The 21,677-nt window shown below is 55.9% G+C and overlaps 1 protein-coding gene across 5 annotated transcripts; it reads left to right on the top strand.

Moving 5' to 3' along the window:
* Nucleotides 1–248: 248 nt before the first annotated feature.
* MSI1 (musashi RNA binding protein 1) lies at nucleotides 249–21,677 on the top strand. 5 transcript variants are annotated; one of them, XM_046640307.1, is made up of 15 exons: nucleotides 249–434; nucleotides 604–644; nucleotides 1,204–1,285; nucleotides 1,384–1,468; nucleotides 4,374–4,415; nucleotides 5,974–6,066; nucleotides 9,552–9,600; nucleotides 10,764–10,846; nucleotides 11,571–11,688; nucleotides 14,663–14,743; nucleotides 15,949–16,005; nucleotides 18,861–18,929; nucleotides 19,751–19,905; nucleotides 20,355–20,418; nucleotides 21,407–21,677. In XM_046640307.1, the coding sequence occupies exons 1-14, from the start codon at nucleotides 376–378 to the stop codon at nucleotides 20,394–20,396; spliced, it is 1,056 nt and encodes a 351-aa protein (XP_046496263.1). In that variant the 5' UTR covers nucleotides 249–375; the 3' UTR covers nucleotides 20,397–20,418; nucleotides 21,407–21,677. The 5 variants fall into 5 exon arrangements, with proteins under 5 accessions (XP_046496263.1, XP_046496266.1, XP_046496265.1 ...); XM_046640306.1 differs by having other exon boundaries at nucleotides 256–434; nucleotides 19,718–19,905; nucleotides 21,407–21,676; XM_046640310.1 differs by lacking the exon at nucleotides 15,949–16,005.

Here is a 21,677-nt window from a genome sequence, read left to right as displayed (position 1 = left end):
GCGCTGGGGTGGGTGGGGGTGCGGCCGCGCCCTGGTCCCGGCCCGCATCGGGATTCGGGGTCTCTCTCGCCCTCGGGGACCCGGGAGCCCGGCGGGAGCGGGGTCCCGGCGCCGCCACCTCCGTGGGCGCCCGGGCGCGCGGGCGAGCGCGGGGCTTTATGCGCGCAGGGCGGCGGGGGGAGGAGCCGGCAGGTCGGCCCCCGGCGGGCCCTCCCCTCGGCCGTCCCCGCCCGCCCGCCCGAGCGGGGTCGGGGGAGGGGGCAGCATGGCCTGTCCGTCCGGCCCCCTTCGCCGCGCTCCTCATCTGCCCCGCGCCGAGCGCTGCCGCCGCCGCCGCCGCCGCCGCTCCGCTGCCCGCGCCGCCCGCGGCTCCCGATGGAGACTGACGCGCCCCAGCCCGGCCTCGCCTCCCCGGACTCGCCGCACGACCCCTGGTACGGCCCGGCCCGGCTCGGCCCGGCCTGCCCGGCCCGCGCCCGCCCCGGCCCCACCAACATGGCCGATCTGGGTCGGGCCGGGCCTCCCCGGGGCCCGGGCCCGCGCCCCCTGCGCCCTGGCGCCCGGCGCTCACGCGGGCCCTTTGTGTCTCTTCTCCTCCCGCAGCAAGATGTTCATCGGGGGACTCAGTTGGCAGACTACGCAGGGTGAGCGAGCCTGGGAGCGCCCGCCGGCCCGGCAGGGCACCCTGGACCCCCCGGCGCCCCGGAACCGGACACCCCAGCCCGGCCCTGCGCCCTGCTGACCCCGGGCGCCCCCGCGCCCTCTTTCGCGCCCCGCCCGGGGACCCCGAGAGCGCAGGACGATCGGCAAGCGCGCACGGCCCAGCGGGTGGAGGGGAGGAGATGAGGGGTTCAGGGGGCATCGGGGGGTGGGCTGGGCCCCCGAGACCCGCCGGCGGCAGCGCCAACTCCGCTCGCACCTGCGGCTCAAACTTTTGTGAGGCGGCTCCCGGAGCGGCGGGAACCCGGCCGGAGCCGTCCCCCCTCCAGCCAAGCTCGGCCCTCAGCTTCCTGGGGCCCGGGTGGGCGCCAGGAGGCTCCACCGGAGCCGGGTGAGGGCTGGGGGTGGGGGGGCAGTGGAGAGCGCGCAGGCAGCTTGGCGCGGGGGTGGCGGGGCCGCTCCGGGGTCATTGGGGGCAAAGGACGGGGGAGGGGGGAAGGGCGCGGGGCCCGGGCTGGTGCGAAGGCGGGTGTGTGGTTACAGAAGGGCTGCGCGAATACTTCGGCCAGTTCGGGGAGGTGAAGGAGTGTCTGGTGATGCGGGACCCCCTGACCAAGAGATCCAGGTGAGCCCCTCACCCCCTCCTCCTGCTCCCGGCTCGCCCCCCTCCACCGCCACTCACTGCCTTGTAACCATCTGCCTCTCCCTCACCACCGCGCGCAGGGGTTTCGGCTTCGTCACTTTCATGGACCAGGCGGGGGTGGATAAAGTGCTGGCGCAATCGCGGCACGAACTCGACTCCAAAACAGTGAGTGGTCCTCGGGGCTTCGGGGGTCCTTTGGGAGAGGGAGGCTGCCGGAGGAGAGGGTCAGGACTCTCCCCAGGGGACAGCTGAACGGGGTCCTTAAGGAAGGAGGGAGTTTTCTGAGTAAAAGGGCTGCCATGCTCTGAAACTTTGTCACTAGAGTTGAGAGGAGAGGGAGGAGAAAAAGCCCAGGCCTGCCATGAGATGCTGCATCCCTCCACCCCTCCGGAGCAGCTCCCACCTCCTCCCTATAGGTACTAATCTTGATGCCTCAGAGAGGAGCTTAGGGTGGGGCTAGGTCCCTCCCCTAGCCCAAATTGGGTGAGTCAGGGCTGCAGTGACCCATCCCGTGGCTTCTCTGAACTCTAACTAGTATTTGGCTCTGCGACACCACCCCCCCTTCCAGACCAATAGCAAAGCATCACTGAATCCCCCCCACTTCCTCCCTCCCTCCACTGACTTTTGGTCAATGAGCTCCTTGCTTTGTGTGGAAGACTCGACCTGCCTGGCCCATGAAGGGATTTATGAGAAGGGAGCTGGCTTGCCTGGAAAGAGCCCTTCTGAGGGCTAGCTCTTAGCTGCTTGTTTGGCATTCAAACTCCTGGAACATTTTGCTGCTGTCCCACTGCTCCCCAGTGTCTTGGGCCCTGCAGGGGGCGCTGGCCCAGGCCCTGGCTCAAGGGGCGAGGGAAAAGGAGAAAGTCAGAGGAGGGCTTAGTCTGTGATGGGGGTGACCGTCTGCCAGGGGCCTGGGACAGTGTGATCTCTGTCCACACTCCCCCACTCTTCCCCAGCCCTGGGCCTCCCTGCTTGGGTCAGTCACTGGCTCCTGTTTACCTGCAACAATAGCTGGTTGTGCCCAAGAATTTGTTAAATTACCGCCTGTCCCCAGCTCCTGTTATCTCTGCCCAGTGGCTCCCACTTCGCTCTCTTGCGGTAATGAGCAAATGAGGCCAGGCCTCAACTTTGCCGGCTCTGAAAGGATCTTCTTGGCGCAGGCTGAGTGACCCAAGCTGGGAATGGAGAGACAGTGGCCTATTGTTTTTGGTGATTATCTGCCATCGAGCTGCCTGTTCTCCTACCATCCCCTGTCCTCAGAAGGCACTGATGGCTTCTGCAGCGCTCAGGAAGCTGAGAGTTAGGGGCTGGGGCTGGGGGCGGGGCCGTGGCAGATTGATAAAGGGAAGAGAGAGGGGAGGAAGCAAGGTGAGATGGGCATCGTTCTGAGATGCAGGACTCCAAAAGGGCAAGGGCTTTGTGTTTGGCAGTTTCTGGCCTGGGAAAGGGGGGAGGGAGGAGGGGAGGGAGGTTTATTGTGGGGAGTCTATTTTGGGTTCTGACTTTCACCTTTTATTTACTTGTTGGGTTTTATTTATGTTGCCTTCTGTGAGTCAGAGTGGAGGTGGGGTGTGTCAGGAATCGGGTGTGCGTGGGTCTGCGGGGATGTGGCGTGGGTACCATCTCCCTGGCAGGGTCTATGTAGGGGGACTATCTGAGAGGTTCTCTGGTGGCTAGGGAGGCTGCTTCCAGAAGTAGAAGGATGCAAATGTCTTTGGAGGTACGAAATCACACCTCCAGACTGGGGAAATGGGCAGCTCTGGTTTTCTCTGGAGCCCAGTGGGACTTTGGGAGAGAGGAGGCATTGCCCCAGCGTGGATTTTGAGGTTCCTTCTCTAGGGGCAGTTCCAGAGGGGGAGCCTGTAGGAGGCCTGTCCCTGGGTTCGTGGCGTTCAGGCAGAGAGGAGCCAGAGCCGCTTGCCTAGAACGAGGCTAAGTTTTGAACAGAAGGAACTTTGGGGAAAGATAGATCTTCCCTGCGATTGGCTGGTGAACTTCTGAGTGGCGTCCACCCATGTGAAGGGAAGACACGCTGGCCTGACCGGGCGTTGTAGGTCCTGCGTTGGTCCCAGTGTCATGCTCTGGCTTGTGCTGTCTGTGAGTACAGGTATAGTACCCAGGTGCATCTTGCTTTTCCCTTCTGGTTGTTCACAGCCAAGGGCAAAGGTGGCCCACTGGCAATAGCACCTTTGTTTGTGCAATGAAGGGCAGTTCACAAAGGGCTGCTTTCACCCACGTTATCTCATTCGAGTCCCCACAGCTGCCCCTGGGAAAAGTGGGTGTGATTGTCCCCACTTTGCAGATGAGGGAACTGAGGCTCAGAGGGGTCAGGCAAGTTACTAAGATCACAGGTTTGGCTAGAGGCCCAAAGCTTCTGACGCGTCCTTGCACGTCAGCAAGGCCTGCACTCTGCCTCACCCCAAGCCTGGCTGCATTATCAGGGAGCTGTTTGCTGGCAGCCTCAAGGAGGCCGTTAGATGTCCATGGTCTCAGGGAGGCAGAACTGAGGCCACTCCTGCTGGTTTATGAAATCTTATCTTGAAGCCTTTTTCAGTCAGAGTATTTCCATTCACCAGGCTTCCAGAGTCTGGTTTGCATGCCTCCCCTAGACGGGTAGCGTGTGAAGTCAGCTGTGTGGGGAGGGCCCTTCATATGTATACCTGGTACTTGAAGGAGTAAGACTTGACTTAGTTTTCTTTTGGTTCTTGCTGTGAGCTAGCACCAGGCCAGATGCTTTGTAAACATTGATCCACAGCTGACCCTTTGAGGTGGATGTTATTATCTGCCCATTTTGCAGGTGAGCTCGACCCTGAGGCTCAGAGAGGTTAAGTAACTTGTGCAAGGTCTCACAGCTAGGAAAGAGTGGAAGTAGGATTCGAACCCAGCAGCCTGGCTCTGGGGCCTAAATGCTTAACCACTACACTCTTTCTGCCAGAGGCTGTGGTGGTTTCTGTCATCCCTGTGTCACCTCTGTGTCCTGGGACGAGAGAGGTCCTCAGGGCTGAAGGCTGTGGTCACCCATCTGAAGTACGATAACCAAGGCCTCTTCTACCCCTTCCTTCTCTTTCAGATTGATCCCAAGGTGGCCTTTCCTCGACGAGCACAACCTAAGGTAGGTGTAACTGGGTCTGGGAGGGGCTCATTACTGCGGGCAGCGATTTTCCCAGCATTCCCTTCTATGGAAGATGCTTCCAGAACCTCTGTTTGGAGTGTTTCTGGAATGGACTGGGATGAGAGGAGGGAGGATTCTTGATGTCCTTGCTCTGTGGACTGCAGACACCACGCATCTTTCCATCTGTGCTCTGGGGTGGACTGGGGAGGGGGCTGCCTGTGTTGAGAGAAGGGGGAACCCCTCAGTCAATTCATTGCCGTGTTTTTGAAGCCAGTACAGTTTGGACCTTCAGTGTGATTCTGCCCTCAGAGATCACAGCCTCTGTGCCTGGTGCCTCGGGGGGTCAAACACAGGACAGACTTACCCCCTGAGGCTGAGCTAGAGTCAGGCCAGGGAGCTACCTCTGACCCCCCAGTCGCACTCCTACCTCTGGGGTGAGATGTGTTGGGCTTGCAGAGGGGGAAGGGACCATAGAATCTGTCACCTGTTGTCCTTCAACTTGAGTGAGTGGGGCTGCCCTCCCAGTGCTCTCTTTCCCTGGTGCTGTGGCGAGTTTTTCTGAGTGTGTGGAAAGCAGATTTCTGAGCAGTTGAGCCATATAGCACCTGAAACTGTGGGTGCAGGGCAGGGGCCTAAGATTCTATTCCAGGCCCCAGGGCAACTAGCCAGGTCTTCATTTTTAAGCGGTTGAAAATAGGAGACAGGAAGGCCGATTACAGATAGTACAGGGAGCAGGCCCCCCAAGTCCACTGGCTTCTCATGTGTCCTAGGACAATGGCCCTCTCCAGGAGATCTCAGTCTCCCCCTTTGCAAGGGGTTGGTGGGAAGTGGGATGCTTTAAGGTTTTGAGCCGTGGCACTGAGCTCCTGCCACAGTGAAGTGAGAGGGGCAAGTTTTAGGAGACAGGAAAAGGGCATCTCTGGAAGGGTCCAGCAGAGGGCCTGAAAGCAATTACGGAGCAGGTATTCGAAGGAAGCCGCACCAGGGAGCACATGGTCAGAATTGGGTTAATTCCATTAAGCAGTTTGGTGACAGAAGGTGCTTTAGTGTTAGGATGGGGCTGGGAATTGCCGTGGATTAGCCATGCGCTCCTGGGGTAATTAGGACCATGTGTTCTTCCTAAAACAGGGCTGGGGCCACGGGGCTGCCAGAGGTTGGGTTGGGAGGAGGTTGATGAGGAAAATGTTGTTGTGGAGTTCTAGGGGACGCTGTGATGGGCCTTGCCCTCCCTCAGGGGGGCTGGTGGGGTCTTTGAAGTAGGCTGTAGCTCTGGGTGACTACCCGCCCCTTTACCTGTGTTGGTCCTTGGGGAAGGCATTTTCCCAACCCCAGGGAGGTAGGTAGGAGGGAGGCACAGCCTGGCTGTGGGGTACACAGCTGCCCATGACAGGCCTAGAGGCGGGGGTCCAAGAGGGAGCTGGTGGGGGGCGGTCTTTCGAGTGGCTGGGGCCACAGAGAGCTTGTCAGCTGGCGCCCTGGCAGGAGGGCTCGAGCCCCTGCTGGTGGCGGTAGGCCACAGGACTCAGATGCCTACTTTCTCATTCCCTCCCCGTAACAGATGGTGACTCGAACGAAGAAGATCTTTGTGGGGGGGCTATCAGTGAACACCACGGTGGAGGACGTGAAGCAATATTTTGAGCAGTTCGGGAAGGTGGGTCAAAACTGGGGGTGCTTGCTGGGACTGTCTAGAATTGGGGCCCTGCAGAATTGGTCAGTAGCAAGCGGAGTCCAGCCGGGTCGTTCCAGTTCCTGGAAGAGGTGAAAGGGGGCTGGTTCCTTCTGTGGGTGAGGCCAGGCCAACCCACTGTTCAGGCTCCTGGCCTATCTATGGGCCTCAGACTGGACACATCCCCAGGGAGAGAAGCCACACAGTAGCTGTCCCTGTTATGGCACTTCCCCTGTGTTTTTCTCTTGCTTATCTTCATTCTCCCGAGGGAGGCTGCGCTCCCATAGCCAGTTCAATCCAGTCACCCCTTGGCCTCCTGGGAGTTTGCACCTGTCCAGGCCACGGGGCGGTTGTGCCTTCCCCCACTCCTTCCTGGTGATGATGATAAGGAGGCAATAAATAAGACTCCCGATTGCACTCAGCACCCTGCTTGCACAGATCGGGAGCTTGGGGCAGAACCTGGGGGTGGGGGGTGCTGATCCCCTGGCTGTTTGGGGAGGAGTTGAAGAGAGCACCCCAAATTCCTGATCAGGTCCAGAGGATTGGCTCTCAGCTCTGAGGTGCATCGAGCGTAAATTTCTGGGCTGTTTAGTCTACGAAGAAGTAAGAGATGGGGCGACATCAGACGATAGGGTGTCCCCAGAAAGGTGAGCGATGTGAACATCAACGTCCCATGGAGAGATGGCAATGAGGGGACCAAGGCTTAAGTCTGGGGTGAAGTACGGCTGCTTAGTGCTGGGGTCCCTGGTCTTTTCCTATGGGAGACAGACTACAGGCTGGGTCTCTACTTTCCCATGAAGGCATTTTCAGTTCCCTGTTAGGCAAAGGGCAAAGGAGAAGTGGCTTGGGAATGGGATGTGAGCCGGGGACTGGGTGGGTTTCCAGCCCCCTGTCTCTAAGGTAGAAAGGGAGAGGGTGGGAGGTCCCCTGGCCAGCGGATGCTGGCGGCGTGGGGGCCAGAGGCTTAGGCTCAGGCTCCTCCGTGGGGACCTGGGTACAGGACGGAGGGCAGGTCGGCGGCCTGGGCCCCAGAGGGAAGGGCGCTCCTGGGAAGCAGCAGGCCCCGCTCGGCTCCGGCAGGGTGTCTTTGTGTCTGAGCGCCGAGCATTAGAGCTCGCACTAATCTGATCCAGCAGCTGTGATTGGAGGCCGCCTGCCCCCGGGGCCGGCGTTGCCATGGCAACCGGGCCCCAGGAGAAGCCGTCAGCGGCCGCGTCTTTTGTTCGGGCCTAAATCGGCGTTGGCATGTGAAACCGGCCCGGGGAGGCCAGGGGGAGCCGGAGAATAGGCTGCCAGGGAGCGAGGGGGACAGCCGGGAATGCCAAGGGCCCCGCGACGGGGGGCTCCCCGCCCGCATCGAGGGGCCGCCGCCGAGGGGGGAACAATGGTCAGCCGCCATGGCTGCCACTCAGGCTTAGCGGCCGCCGAACTTGGCGGCTCCCACTGGTCAGCAGGCCTCGGCCGCCTCCCCTCCCCCCGCCCGAGCCCCCTTGCCCCCGGGTTCCCATGGAGACCAAAGCCTATTAAGGACACTGGGCTGGGAGCCTCCCTCCCCTCAGCTGGCCCCAGGAGGGGACACCAGTGAGGGTCCCCTGGACCCCCAGCCACTTTTCTGGCTCCCTGCCCTGGCTTCAAGCCCATTGCCCCACTAGGGGGTCTGTCCAGCCAACGTCCAGGTTGAAGGATCTGGGGGGCTGTGGATGGTGGAGTTGGAAGGTTGGGGAGAAGAAGGTGAGAAGGCTGTAGATTTGTGCTGAATCAATTTGTTGGTCAGGCAGAAGGTCAAAGCTGTAGTATTAGGAAAGAGGGTGTGGCTGGCTCTTTCATTCATTCATTCATTCCAAAAATAATTATTGAGCACAAGTCAAGGAGCTCAGTTGGATGGTCATGGTCATAACTGACACAAGTACTTACTGTAGCCCGGGTACTGTGAATGAAAAGCGTGACACGCACTATCTCATTTAACTCCTCCCTATATCATAGACACTGTTACGCCCATTTTACAGATGAAGAACCTGAGTCATGGAGACATAAAGCCACTTGCCCGAGGTTACCCAACCAGCAAATGCAGGATCTAGGATTCCAGTTCGGGCCTGTCCTACTCAAAGCCTGTATTTCTATCACAGCTCTTCCTTCTGGGTTTCTCTTTTCCATTGTTTATGCAATGGGGAGGGGAAGATGTGCTGATCCTGAAGTGTTCGGTCTAGTTTGGATGGTCCAGCTGATTTGGGATGAGTCCATAAGGATGGGAGTGAGGGTGGCACTCCGGGGCAGGAAGCTCCTTGGGGAGGGAGATGTCATTTCTCTCTGAGATTTTCTGGGGACCCAGCTGCCTCCTGCCTCAGTGGGGTCCTAGTACTCTGGGGGAAAGTCAGAGGCCTGGCGCAGCGTGGTGCCTAAGGAGAGCTGGAGGACCACCAGGTTCAGGGCTGCCCTTTCCAATTTAATGAGGCAGGTGACGGGCCTGGAAAGAGAGTGGGGGACAGGCTGTGCCTTGTGGCCTCGAGAAGTTTGTCTTCATCCTTTGAGTGTCTGACCACTTGGGGGAGGGTCGGCAGCTGGAGTGGGAAGTGGCGGGGAGGGGGGTATCAGAGGCAGCCCTTGATTTCCACCCAGGATGAATCAGACCTTAGCTTAACCCCAGGAGAGAGCTGACATTGGCTGAAGAATTCAGAGGGCAAGGAGGAAGCACCAGATGTAGGGAAAGGGAGGGAGATGGGACTGCGGGAGGCAAGCTAAGGCCTTTGGCTGTCCTTGTATCCAAGGGGGTGTCTTGAAGGAGGAGCAAGAAGAGAGGACTGGGGTCCAAGGGGGGGGCGATGATCATGTGTGGACCCCCCTCTTCCTCAGCCCCTTTCCCCTCCCCCAGTCAGTGGGAGGCAAGCAGCCCAGGCACTGAACTCTACTTGCTTTAATTACAGCCTCTAGCGAAAGGAAACCTCAATTAGAGGAAAAGATCTGTACCAGGAGAGGGGAGTCAAGTCTGGCTGGAGCGGCTGCTGTCCTCCTGCCCTCTTGCAAAAAGGGAAGAGGCTTTCACTTCTCCATCTCATATCTTGTGTCTGTATTTCCTCCTCTAGCACCCATTCTGTGCCTCCTCCTCCCAGGCTTGGTCTAGGATTTGCTGTGTGACCTTGGGCAGGTGACTTCACCTCTCTGAGCCCACTTCCTTATCTACAAAATGAGGATCTTACCATATGGGGAATGTGGAGAGGATGATGGGGCAAAGTGCCCGGCATATATTTGGTGCTTAATACTTGCAGGCTGGTCCATTGAGAATCTGGTGGCTGAAAGAAGGGTGCTATGGCATCCAGTTGGGGTTGCAGATGGAAAGTTGTCCCCTGCCCAGGGAGCAGGTTTAAGATAAAGCCTAGACTGGGCAAGAGGGGGTGGGTGTGGGAGCCCCTGCTCCTGGGTTGTGGTGGGTCCCCTGGTACCTGGTGGGTCCTCCATGGTAGGCTCTGTTTCAGGTGGACGATGCCATGCTGATGTTTGACAAAACCACCAACCGGCACCGAGGTGAGTGTGGCCCCCTCCCCCTTCCCAGGCCAGGCTGGGGGACTGTGGTCAGCCAGGGGGCTGCAGGTCACAGCTGCCCTTTCATCTCGCCTCCTGACATCCTATCCCCGAGGATCTGCATCCTCTCTCGGGCCTGGCCTTACAGAAGGCTTTTGTCCCGCCGTTTCCTGTGCTAGAAACTTGCCGAATTGCAGACACCCGAGAGGAGCAGAGGAGCAGACCTCCTCACTGCAGACCGGGCCCTCCACCCCCGCCAGCCGGTGTCTGCCCAGCCTGTGTCTGCCGGGGCTTACCTTGTCCCTGGTAACCAGAGCTGAAGCCAGGCTGCCCCAGGGTCAGGCGGACTCCACAATCATGGGCAGTCTGCTCCTGCCACTGCCCCCTAACCCCCACCCACGGGCAGAGCCCAGCCCCCAGCCCCCTTGCCCCTGAAGCTGTGAGCCTCTGGGCCACAGTGTGTACACTGCCTGGTGGTTTTTCTCCCAAGGGCCTTGCCTTCTGAGAAATCCCATTCCAGCCCCTGGGGCACACCCGGGAGGGGGCGGGGTTGTTTCTCCAGTTGCTTCAGGGCTTTGGGTGTTTTGGCCTGTTTTGGGATTGGGGTATGTGCTGTTGTGCGTGTGTTTATATCTGTGCATATGATGGTGTCTATGTCTGAATGTTTGTGTATGTCTGGTGTGTCAGGGTAACTGTGTACATGTAGGGGGACCTTTGTGAGCACTGGTGAGTGTCTGTGTGATATATGAGTGCCTGGTTGTGTATGTGTGCGTGTGTGTGCACTACAAGTCATGTATATGTGTGACTGTGACAAACATATGTTTGAGTGTGTACATCTTTGTGTAAATTTAAATAAGTATTTGTATGTGTTCTTTCTTCCCTCTTTGGAAAGTATCTGAGAAAGAGAAAAAGTACATTGAGTGTATTTTCATCACAGCTCTGCCACTTTCTAACTTACTGTATGACCTTGGGCCTTGGTTTTCCCATCTGTGACTTGGGACTAGAAACCCCATCTCAGCAGATAGTTGAGAGGTTCCTAGGCTGTGGGCAGAGCCTTATGGTAACTCTCAGACACCAGCCTGTGAGAGAGGAGTGGTGGTCTTGGTATGACTAGGGACTGCCTTTTGACCATGAACCCCAGTTCTGACCCTGCCTTTGCCATCTAGGGTTCGGGTTTGTCACGTTTGAGAGCGAGGACATCGTGGAGAAAGTGTGTGAAATTCACTTCCATGAAATCAACAACAAAATGGTGAGGGGGGATTGGATCTGGTGGAGGTGCTGAGGAAGACAGGCTCCAGGCTGAGCCCGCCGGGGACGCGTGGGGTTCTGGAGGCAGGCAGAGGGGCCTCACGGTCAGAGGGGCAGAACCAGTCCTCCCACCCCCCAAAAATCGGCACAGGAAGGCAGTGTCCCGTGGTGGTTAAAAAGTATGGCTGGTGGTTGGGGCTGGCCCAGTGGTGTAGTGGTTAATTTATCGTGCTCCGCTTTGGAGACCTGGGGTTTGTGGGTTCAGATCCTGGGCACAGACCTGTGCACCACTCAGCAAGCCATGCTGTGGTGGCGTCCCACAGACTAAATCGAGGAAGATTGGCACAGATGTTAGCTCAGTGACAATCTTCCTCACCAAAAAAAAAGTATAGTTAGTGGACTGAGAGAGACCTGGGTTAAAATCCTCATTCCACCACTTGCTAATCTAGTCATTGGGCAGATGGCTTGTCCTCTCTGAGCCTCAGTTTCCTCATCTGTAAAATGGGAGTGGCAGTGGCACCTCCATCATCTGGTTAGTGTAAGCATTTGATGAACTATTGCATGCAAAGCCATTTACACAGTGCTTAGCGCATAGTGAGTGGTAACTATGTAAGTAGCACATAGTAAATGGTAGCTGAAATTAACAATAAAGAGGCCTGCCAGGGAATAGGAGGGTTGGTGATGCTAGGACTGTAAGAGAGACTGACTGCCAGGTCTCATTGCAGGTGGAATGTAAGAAAGCTCAGCCAAAAGAGGTGATGTCGCCAACAGGCTCGGCCCGGGGGAGGTCTCGAGTCATGCCCTACGGAATGGACGCCTTTATGCTGGGCATCGGCATGCTGGGTATGTGCTAGGCCTGCACCTGTGGCTTCTTCCTGCCCGGAACTGCTCCTCGGGCTACCAGGGGCTGTGTGGGTGTTGCATCTCCTCTGTGGTCTGTCCTCCTGCCTGAGTCATTGGGCCGGAGTGGAGACCAAGGATCTCAGGTCTGGCAGTCCTACCAAAGGTGGGGTGGTTTGGTTGTGGGGTGCTGCCCTCTGGTGGTAACTAGAGGAATGGTACAGTTGTTCCATGTTAATTGGTCGTCCTGTCCATTCATTCATCTATCCATCTGTCCATCCAGAAAATAGTTACTGAGAAACTATAAATGCCAGGCACTGTGCCAGGAAGTGTGACCGTGACTTTCCTTGGCGCTTTACAGTCTGGGAAGGAAAAGAAATAAGTAAGAACATAAATAAGTTTAGGATGGAGAATTGTGGGGTGCCAAGGGAGCATGGTCGTAGGGAGATTGATCAAGACTCGGAGAAGCCAGAAAAGAAGTTACATTTAAGCTGAGTCTTCAGGTTGGGTAGGAGCTAGCTGGGGGAGGACAGGGGAGAGGGGAAGGGGAAAAGTGTTTCAGGCGGAGGGTAGAACATTTCCAAAGACCTAAAGGCCTTTGGGAAGGCAAAAAGAAGGCCGTGCTAATTACTACAACTAATATTGACTGAGCAGCTTCTGAGAGGCAGGACCTACCCTCGTGGGGTTCCCCATCAACTGGGAGACAGGAGTAAATGGGCAGTGTCCGCACAGAGGGATTGGAGGCTGTGGGAGGCCCAAGGAGACACTCAAACCCACCTGGGGGTCCGGAAGGCTCCCTGGAGGAGGTGAAGGCTGTCGTGAGCCTTGCAACTTGAGCAGGAGTCAGCAGTGCTTGGGGCCCATGACTGAGGGTGGAAAATCTGAGCCGGACCCCCAGGAAGCTCCCAGACTCCCTGGAGAGGCAAGATGTGTACACAGAAAGAGAACAGTACAAGGGGGTCTTTATGCCAGGTATGGGGGAGGGGTGTCTGGGAATTCAGAGGAGGGGGGCATGGCCTGGGCTACAGGGTCAGGTTTGGAATCACAGAAGGGGTGGGTGAGGAGAACACCCTCCAAGTGGGGCACTGTCTTCTCTTAAAGTTTCTAACTTTTTACTTGGAAGTAATTTCAAACTTTCAGAGGAGTTGCAAAAATAAAGTAGTATAAAAAACATCCATATATCCTTTACCAGATTCACCCATTGTTAACATTATACCCCATTTGCTTTATTATTTTCTCTGTGTGTGTATATATACAAGCATATATATGTATACACACACAGTACACCTGTGATTTTTTCCTGAATCATGTCAGGGTAAGTTACATGCATTGTGGCCCTTTACCTTTAAATATTTTTGTGTATTTCCTAAGATTAGGGATCTTCTTTCATGTAACCACAGTATAGTTATCAACTAAATTTATATTGATACAATGTTTTTATCTAATCTACTATCTATTTTCCAGTTTTATCAATTGACCCAATAATATTCTTTATAGCATGTTTTTGACCTCCAGAACAAGATGCAGGCTATTCCGTTTAGTTGTCCTATCTCTTTGGTCTCCTTTGATCTGGAACATTGAGAAAGTTTTCTTTTCAAGGTGATTTATTAGCTGGTTTTACCCCATTTAAAAAGTGAAAAAGGGGCCAGCTGGTGGCGTAGTGGTTAAGTTCGTGCACTCCACTTCAGTGGCCCAAGGTTTGCAGGTTTGGATCCTGGGCACAGACCTACACACTGCTCAGCAAGCCATGCTGTGGTGGTGGCCCACAAACAAAATAGAGGAAGATTGGCACAGATGTTAGCTTAGCAACAGTCTTCCTCAGCAAAAAGAGGAAGATTGGCAACAGATGTTAGCTCGGGGCCAGTCTTCCTCACCAGGAAAAAAAAATGAAAAAAAAAGAAAGAAAATCTTTTAAAAGATTTTCATTTTTTCTTTTTCTCCCCAAAACCCCCCAGTACATAATTGTGTATTTTTTTTTTAGTTGTGGGTCCTTCTAGTTGTGGCATGTGAGACACCACCTCAGCATGGCTTGATGAGCGGTGCCATGTCCACACCCAGGATCCAAACCAGCAAAACCCTGGGCCACTGAAGCAGAGCGCGCAAACTTAACCACTTGGCCATGGGGCCAGCCTCCAGAAAACCTTTAACAAATAGTGAGAATGGTGGTTAAGAACCTTGGAGCCAGTCAGATCTGAATTTGAATCCCAATTGTGCCATTATTACTCACTGTATGATTTTTCTTTCAAAGCTGCAAATATTTATTAGATGCATGCTAAGTAGCAGGCACTGTGCTCGTGCTGGAGGACAGAAATAAAAGATGGGGAAGACAGAAAATCAGCACTTTAAGAAATCCTGAGATGAGCTCAAAAAATGACCATCAGCAGTACTATGAAAGTGACATGCTAAATATTGTAACTGGTGGGAGGGAGGGAGGACTCTTGTGTGATGACCTCTCTGAGGAGGTGACATTTGAGCTGAGACTTGCACAATGAGAAGGACACAGTCATGCGAAAACCTGGGGAAAGAATGTTCCAGGCAGAGGAAACAGCCTGTGCAAAGGCCCTGAGGTGGGAAGGTGTGTGGTGAATTTGAGAAACAGCAGGGAGGCCAATGTGGCTGGAGCAGAGTGAGCGAGGGGCAGAGTGTAGATGAGGAGGGGAGGGAGGCAGGAGCTAGAGCACAAAGGGCCTTGATAAGGGGTTTGCAGTATTCTTAGCCAATAAGCATTACCTCTCTGAGCCTCATCTGTAAAATGGTGCTCCTAATATGACTTACCTCTTAGAGTTCTTGTGAGGTTTAATGAGAGGATAAAGGGTGCGTCAGGCTTATTACAGAGCTTGACATGCAGAAGGTATTTGGCAAATGTGACTTATTTGTGATATGAAATGGGGAGGGAAATGAGTGGCTCAGACCCTCCCCTGGAGCAGGGTCCGAGCTCGAGGTGAGGCATGTGACGCTAGCCCCCTTGCTCCATCAGGTTACCCCGGTTTCCAAGCCACAACCTACGCCAGCAGGAGTTATACAGGCCTCGCCCCTGGCTATACCTACCAGTTCCCCGGTAAGTCCTGCTCAGTGTCCCTCTGCTGCCAGCATGTCCCCGGTTCCCAGGCAGTCTCACTCCTTAGGGTGGTGTCTAGGGGTGCATGGCTGGGGAGGGGGTCTGCCTGCTGGACGCTTGGAAGGAAGGGCATGTCTGAGGAAGGAGCGCCTCTCTCCACCCATCCCCTCCTCACCCCTTCCCCAGAAGCTGGGGGCGGGGGGGTTCCGGCACGGCCCTGCATGGCACCGTTCTCTGCCTGCCTCCTGCTTTTCTCTCCTCCCCATCCCACTCTGGGGTTGCCACTTCCACCAAAGAGGGCACTGGGCTTGGGCTGGTGGGGGGGTGCTCCCTGAGGGCCAGCATCGGTTGTCTTTATGGACACACTTAGAATGACCTCATGGTACCCTGAGCCCTTTCAAGGCTAAGACCTTTGGAGACCGTGAATGCTGAAAAATAGTTTAAAAGCATGATGATCATCACCCTCATTTGTAATTCAAAATAAAAATAACACTAGGCCTTCAAATAAGTGGCAGAAAGCCCAAGAAGGAGCTGAACTTTCCCATGATGACTTTTCAATGTTGTTTTCCTTGAAATATATTTTTGCAAGGCTTCTTTTTTTTGGTCTTATTTTTTTAGAAGATCTCTGACAACTCGTATCATTTGTGTCTTGAGCTGTCCTGCTTGGAATCCTCTGTACACGTTATATTGTCGAATCTTCACGATAGTCTCATGGGAGAGGAGCGTGACCCCCATTATATAGGGAGGAGTCGGGCTCCGGGAGGAAAAAGGACTTGCTGAGATGGCTCAGTGAGAAGGTGGTGGAGCTGGGCCCAACCCGAGCCTGACCTGCTCTGGGATCATCACTTTGCATCAGTGCTGCCTTCCCAGCTCCTCCTTCCCCCCAAAAATAGAAGGAGAGGAGGATTCTGGGAGATATTTTGGTACAATCACAAGCCTTTTAAGAAACACCAGGAACGGGAGCTCCAACATGGCCCTGTGCCCAGGGTATAGGTGGCAACTCTGCCCACTCTTTCTCTCTCTCTCTCTCTGTCTCCTTCCCCAGCCTTGCCTGCTGAGGGCCATGCTCTCCCCATCCCCAGCTCTTGGTCCTGTGCATGGCCTGTCTCCCCACCCAGTGTCCCTGTGGGTGCATTTGTCCTCCGTGGGCCGTGCCCGAGGGGCCTCCCCTGCATCTTCCTAAGCTGTTTTACGTTTCATTTTAGAATTCCGTGTAGAGCGGACCCCTCTCCCGAGCGCCCCAGTCCTCCCCGAGCTTACAGGTCAGTCGCTCGGATTTCATACATCTCACAGGCCACACGGGGAGGAAGAGAAGGACTCAGGGACCTTTCCCGGGAAAGCTAGTGGAACCCTTTTCCCCTGCCGGCCAGCCCTCCAGCTGTGGGGACACAGCAGGCTCTGCCGGGCACTGGCCAGCCTGTGTAGTTACATGGCCCTTAAGGGTGGGGCGTAGGGCCAAACCCAGCAGATGGAGGCGAAGCTGCTCATTCATCCATTTGGCAAATATTTATCTAGCACCTCCTGCGTGCCAGGCAGCGTGTAGGCTCTGAGATCCAGCGGTGAACAAGCCAGGGTCTCAAACTCTGAGCAGAGTGGGCTGGGCGAGGACTTTGGCAGATTGGAGTGGGCATGCCTCCACTTGGTGTCAGTGACCTTCCCCGGACGGGATGCAGACCCAGTACTTTCAGATCTCATCTTCCAAGAGAAGCCAGAAATCTGGCTTTTGCTTTCGAAGGAATTTTTCAATTATTTTCAAATGTTGGCAAGAAATTCCAAATTTTTAAAATACTTTGGGCCAAATGAAACATATTTGAGGGCTGAATCCGGCCCTCGGGCTGTCCACTTGCAACTTCTGGGCAAGTAGGATGAAAGTGCTGGTCATCCAGAGCCAGCTCTCCAGCGGGAGCTTTCCTCTGGGTCATCAGCTCAGCTCTGGAGCTGGGGTCAAGGCCAAGGCCAAGGCCAGGGGCAGGGGAAGGGCATATGCGGATGGGGGTGCTGCAAGGGGTTTCTCTGTTCAACCTGCTTATCCCCCCGCCCCCACCCTCAGACTCTCCCCCCAACCTGGCCGTGTGTGGAGGATGTGAGCATGGGTGTTGCTTTGGAGGAGACCTTCCTTCCAAGGGGTGCTCAGGGGTCCCCCAAAATGGGGGAGAGAGGAGAGAGACACGAAGTGAAGGAAGGGGAGGGAGTAGAGCCCTGGAGGTGGGCGTGATAGAGGCTCTTTCCTGAGCAGAGCGAGGGGAGGCGGAAAGGGGTCTTTTTTACTCATTTAAGAACTCTGTGCTGAGGACCGACTGTGGGGGGCGCTGCCAGGCCCCGGAGGCAGAGCAGGAGCAAGACAGAGGCAGGCCCAGCTCCACAGAACTTGTAGTCTAGAGAGGGAACTAAATGCTTTTTATACAAATAAGTAATTCTTGACGGTTGTGATAAGCACTGGCTCAGATTAGCCACGCTGACTTTGGTTTGTGGAAATGCCCGCAGGGACCCCAAACCAGACCTCAGAGTCCGGCGCCTGCCCTTCCAGAACTGAGGGAGGAAATGCCCCCTCTGCAGACGTCTTGGCAGGGGAGGAAGTGCGTTCAAGGCTCAGCACTTCTTGGAGGTCTGGGGTCCAAACTTTCCTCTCACTTTTAGGAGATATGAGTGCTTCCTTCATGCATTCAGTAAATATTTAGTGTGCCAGATGCTGTTCCAGGCAGTGGGGGGGATACAGCCGTGAATGAAATAGACAAGGTCTCTGCCCTCTCGGACCAGGTATTCTAGTGGAGGGAGACAGCAATAAAGAAGTAAACAAACAAGTAAGTAATAAATAAGATACTTTGAAGGGTGAGGAAGTTCCACGAGGAAAATAAAACGGGGATGTGCTAAGGTGCTAGGGTTGGACGCAAGGGGCTGCTTTAGTGAGAGTAGCCAGGGAAGGCTTCTCAGGGGAGGTGATGTCTGAGTGAGAAGGAGCCAACTCTATGAAGATCTTAGGCAAGGCTCTTCGTGGTGCAGGAACCATGCTGTCCTAGATTTTAATCTCCCAGCCCAGTGACCTTGCCAAGGATTTTTAGGGGCCTTTTCGAGAGTCCCTAGCCACAGGTCCAGTTCCGGTTCAGGGCCAGGGTCACCAAAACAGCCCCAAGGGGTGCATCTTGGGATGGGAGCCTGGTGTTCCTGAGGGCAAATGCCACCTCTGCAGACCCGGGCTCTGGCTCTGGGCGGGGTGTAGCCTATTGGGGGCTGCACGGGCAGAGCCAAGCAGTAGGGGGCGCTCACCCCCAGCCCCAGGGAGCTGCAGGCTCAAGCCAACCAATTGGTGAAGCAGAGCTCCCTTCTACTCCTTCAGCTGGCATTTATCGAACACCTACTGTATACAAGGCAGCGTAGTGCTAGGTGCTGTGGAGGTCAGGGTGGAGGCAGACAGCAAACAAGGGAATGAGATGCCTGTGTCTGAAGAGGGGATCAGAGAAAAGGGGCTGAGGGAGTTTGGGGGAGGGAGTGGTCATTTCTGGCTGGGGGGCGGTAAGCGGGCCCTGAGGCAGGGCGGTGGGTGCACACAGCTTCCTGAGGGTCTAGAAGAGGAGTGAGGGAAGCAGACTTGTGGCCTCACCGGAGTCCAGCTCCAGCCTGATCCCTCAAGGGGCTCTGGGGCACGACCTGCACCTCAGAGTCAGTCCCCCCTTTAAGCAATGGGCCTGGTTTCTTGAACCCTCATTGATCAGTCACTGGCTGCAGTGGGCTGGGGTTGGGACTAGGGACGTAACCTCCTGGGTACCTCTGGGCTAGGTGGCCCCAGGCGGCAAGGGTACTCCCTGGAGAAAGGGGCAGCTGTGGGCAATGCTCAGAGCCGCTCAGGCTGGGGTGCCCACCCCTGCCCCGCCATGAGTTTTGCGTTGGTCGAGTGTGTCCCTGGAGTCCAGGGGGAAATTGTCCTTTCTCCTTTCTCCATCCATTCTGTGGGTCAGGGCACGGATGGCAGCCCGAGGGAGCTCTTTCTGCCTTGACCCTGGGGCTACACTGACCCCCCTAAGGTGGGGTCAGGCTGGAGAGGCTCTGCCAAGAGGGGGGTCCTTCGTCCACCTCTGTCCCCTCACCCGCCACGCTGAAGCACGCATGCCTTTCCTTCCAGCCATTCCTCTCACTGCTTACGGACCAATGGCAGCAGCGGCGGCAGCAGCGGCTGTGGTTCGAGGGACAGGTGAGGCCTTCGGGGGTACAGGAAGCGAGGGAGGGGGTGCAGGGGGCCAGGAAGTCTAGAGGGGAAGGAAAGTGGCCACTGCCACCCCTTCTCAGAGGGACTCATTTATTCATTCACTCACCAAGGATGAACTAGCACCTGGCAAGCCAGCCAGGAAGGAGACTGACGTGGTCTCTGTCCTCCAGAGCTCACAGACCCGTGGGGACCGCAGGTTTTAGAAGGCAATAAGATTGAAGGATGATATCAGGTACCAGAGGAGCTCATCACCACGGCCTCTCGGGAAGGCTGCCAGGAGGAAGGGCCTCTTAACTTCCGATTGGAAGGCAAAAAGGAGGAAGAGTGTTCCCAGCAGAGGGAATAGCATGTGCAAAGGCTCAGAAGCCAGTTAGCATGGGTGGAGTGCAGGGATGGGGAGTGGGGAGGAGGAGGAAGGAGGAGCCAGGCCCTGGGGAGATACTGAACATTGTAAGCAGTGGTATGATGTCAGTTTTAGAAAATACACTCAGCTGCAGTGTGGGGAAAGGTTTGAAAGGCTCAAGAGGGGAGGCCTGGAGATGAGTGAGGAGGCTGCTGAGGGGTCAGACAAGAGATGCTGGGGGCCTGGGCCAGGGCTAGTGGGGGGATAGACTTGCAAAGATCTCCAGGAGGTAGACCCACAGGCTGGACTGGGATGTGAGGGGGATGGGGAGGAGGAGGGGTCAAGGTCAGGGTGGGTGGAACAGATTGGAGGGGTGCCGTGGGCAGCAGAGGGCACCAGGGCTATCACCGTCTTCTTTCTGGGTTGCCAGGCTCTCACCCCTGGACGATGGCTCCCCCTCCAGGTTCGACTCCCAGCCGCACAGGGGGCTTCCTGGGAACCACCAGCCCCGGCCCCATGGCGGAGCTCTATGGGGCAGCCAACCAGGACTCGGGGGTCAGCAGTTACATCAGTGCTGCCAGCCCCGCCCCCAGCACTGGCTTCGGCCACAGTCTTGGGGTGAGTGGCAGGTCCTGGAGGAACCCAAAGTTGGAGGCGGGAGAGGCCTTGTCTATCTTTCGGGGCAGAAGGGAGGCAAGGGAGGATGGATGGAGAAAGACAGTGTCACCAAGGGGGACGTCGTTCATTTTCTGGGCCTTTACTGATTACCCTGCATGTGCCAGGCATTAGGTGGGCCCTGGGGATGCTGTGCAATGAGACTCATCTCTGCCTGCACAGAGGCTAGATACTAGCTCAGGGTGCTCTCATTTTACCCAGGGTCCTGCTTATATGCAGATTCCCAGGCCCTACCCCGGAGAATCTTTAAGTGGGTCTGCAGTGGGGATGATATGGGCAAGGCTAGAGAAGAGTCTGCACCTCACCTTGGGTTTCCTGAACGAGAGAGTAGGAGCCCCGGGGCTTTCTCTGCTTCCCCCGAGAATCTAGGAGTCAAATTCTTTTCTTTCCAGGGCCCCTTGATTGCCACAGCTTTCACCAATGGGTACCACTGAAGCAGGAGACAGGTGGCAGGAGGTGAGGAGATGGGGAGAAGTCTTGGGATGGGGTTGGCACTGGGGAGGATGGTACCTGGGCAGCCCAGTCTAGGACACAGACCCCATCCCTGCCTTCACGGAACCCACAGTCCAGTGGGGCGACAGACCTTCATGCCAGCAATGATCAGTGGACATGAAAAGCTGCTTGACCTGCTACATAAAAAATGTAAATGGAAACAATGAGACAGCACATGCCACTCATCGGGCGAGGATTTTTTTAAGATTGCTAATGCCCATCATTGATGAGGCTGTGGGGGAAACTGCAAACTGGCTCAGGGTTTCCAAAGGGCAGCGTGGCAGTGTTTATCCAGATTTGAAACATTCATACCCTTGACCCAGTGATTCTGCTTCTAGGCATTTATTTTAAAACTAGCAAACAACTGAAATGCCCATGAAAAGGAGAGTGGTTAGACAAATTCGAGTTTATGCACCCAATGGAATATTACACAGCTGTTAAAACAGGATGCCATGGATATATGTACGTAAACAGAGAGAGCCCTGTATGCACAGCCCTCATGTACTGTACAGCCAGATGGCGGGGCACCATTGAACCAGTGACATTTTGTTTTTTTATTCCTTCGTTCAAACAACTGTTTTGAGCGCTATTCCAGGAAAGAGGGATGTATAAGACAGACAAGGCCCCTGGCTCATTCTACAGTTAAAAATCAAGTGAACAAACGAGATCATTCCGAATTGTGCATGAACAGCCTACTTCAGCTTAGGGGTTCGGAAAAGGCGTCTCTGAGAAGTGACACATGAATAAATGCAGTCATTCAAAATCTGGGGAAAGAGTGTTCCAGACGGGGAAAGGCAAGTGCCAAGTGTGTGAACAAAGCTTGTCCAGGAGGGGATTAGGGAAGAGGCATTAGGCACCGGGAGACGTGTTCTGGGGTCGCAAAGAGGCAGGGTGGGTTGGAGAGGTCAGGGGGCAGGACCCCGGGTCCCCCTAACCTTCGGCTGTGTTCCAGCGCCCCAGCCTGCAGCTGACTGAGGACCACGAGTGAGCCAGCGAGGGGGCGGGACACCTCAGCCGCAGCCGCCGCCCCCTCCCCCGCAGCGACTCGGACCGCTACTGCCTGCCCCCGACCCCGGGCCCGGCCCCTGCCCTGCTGCCCCTGGATGGCATCGGGCTCCCCTACTAACCGCCCCTCCTCTGCCCCTGGCCCCCTCCCCCGCCTGCCCCTCTCCTGCCCGCTTTTATTTATTTTGGATTAGCCGGTTGCCCCCCACCACCCCTGG

This window comes from Equus quagga, chromosome 15 (genome assembly GCF_021613505.1).
Source record: "Equus quagga isolate Etosha38 chromosome 15, UCLA_HA_Equagga_1.0, whole genome shotgun sequence".
NCBI lineage: Eukaryota > Metazoa > Chordata > Mammalia > Perissodactyla > Equidae > Equus > Equus quagga.
Note: the sequence above shows the minus strand (reverse complement) of the source record. Positions and strands in the feature narration are given on the sequence as shown.

Coding starts and splice junctions, on each gene's coding strand:
- MSI1 (XM_046640306.1), top strand. CDS start 376: ATGGAGACTGACGCGCCCCAGCCCGGCCTCGCCTCCCCGGACTCGCCG. Junction 435..603: donor GACTCGCCGCACGACCCCTG/GTACGGCCCGGC, acceptor CTCCTCCCGCAG/CAAGATGTTCATCGGGGGAC. Junction 19,906..20,354: donor GCTTCGGCCACAGTCTTGGG/GTGAGTGGCAGG, acceptor TTTTCTTTCCAG/GGCCCCTTGATTGCCACAGC.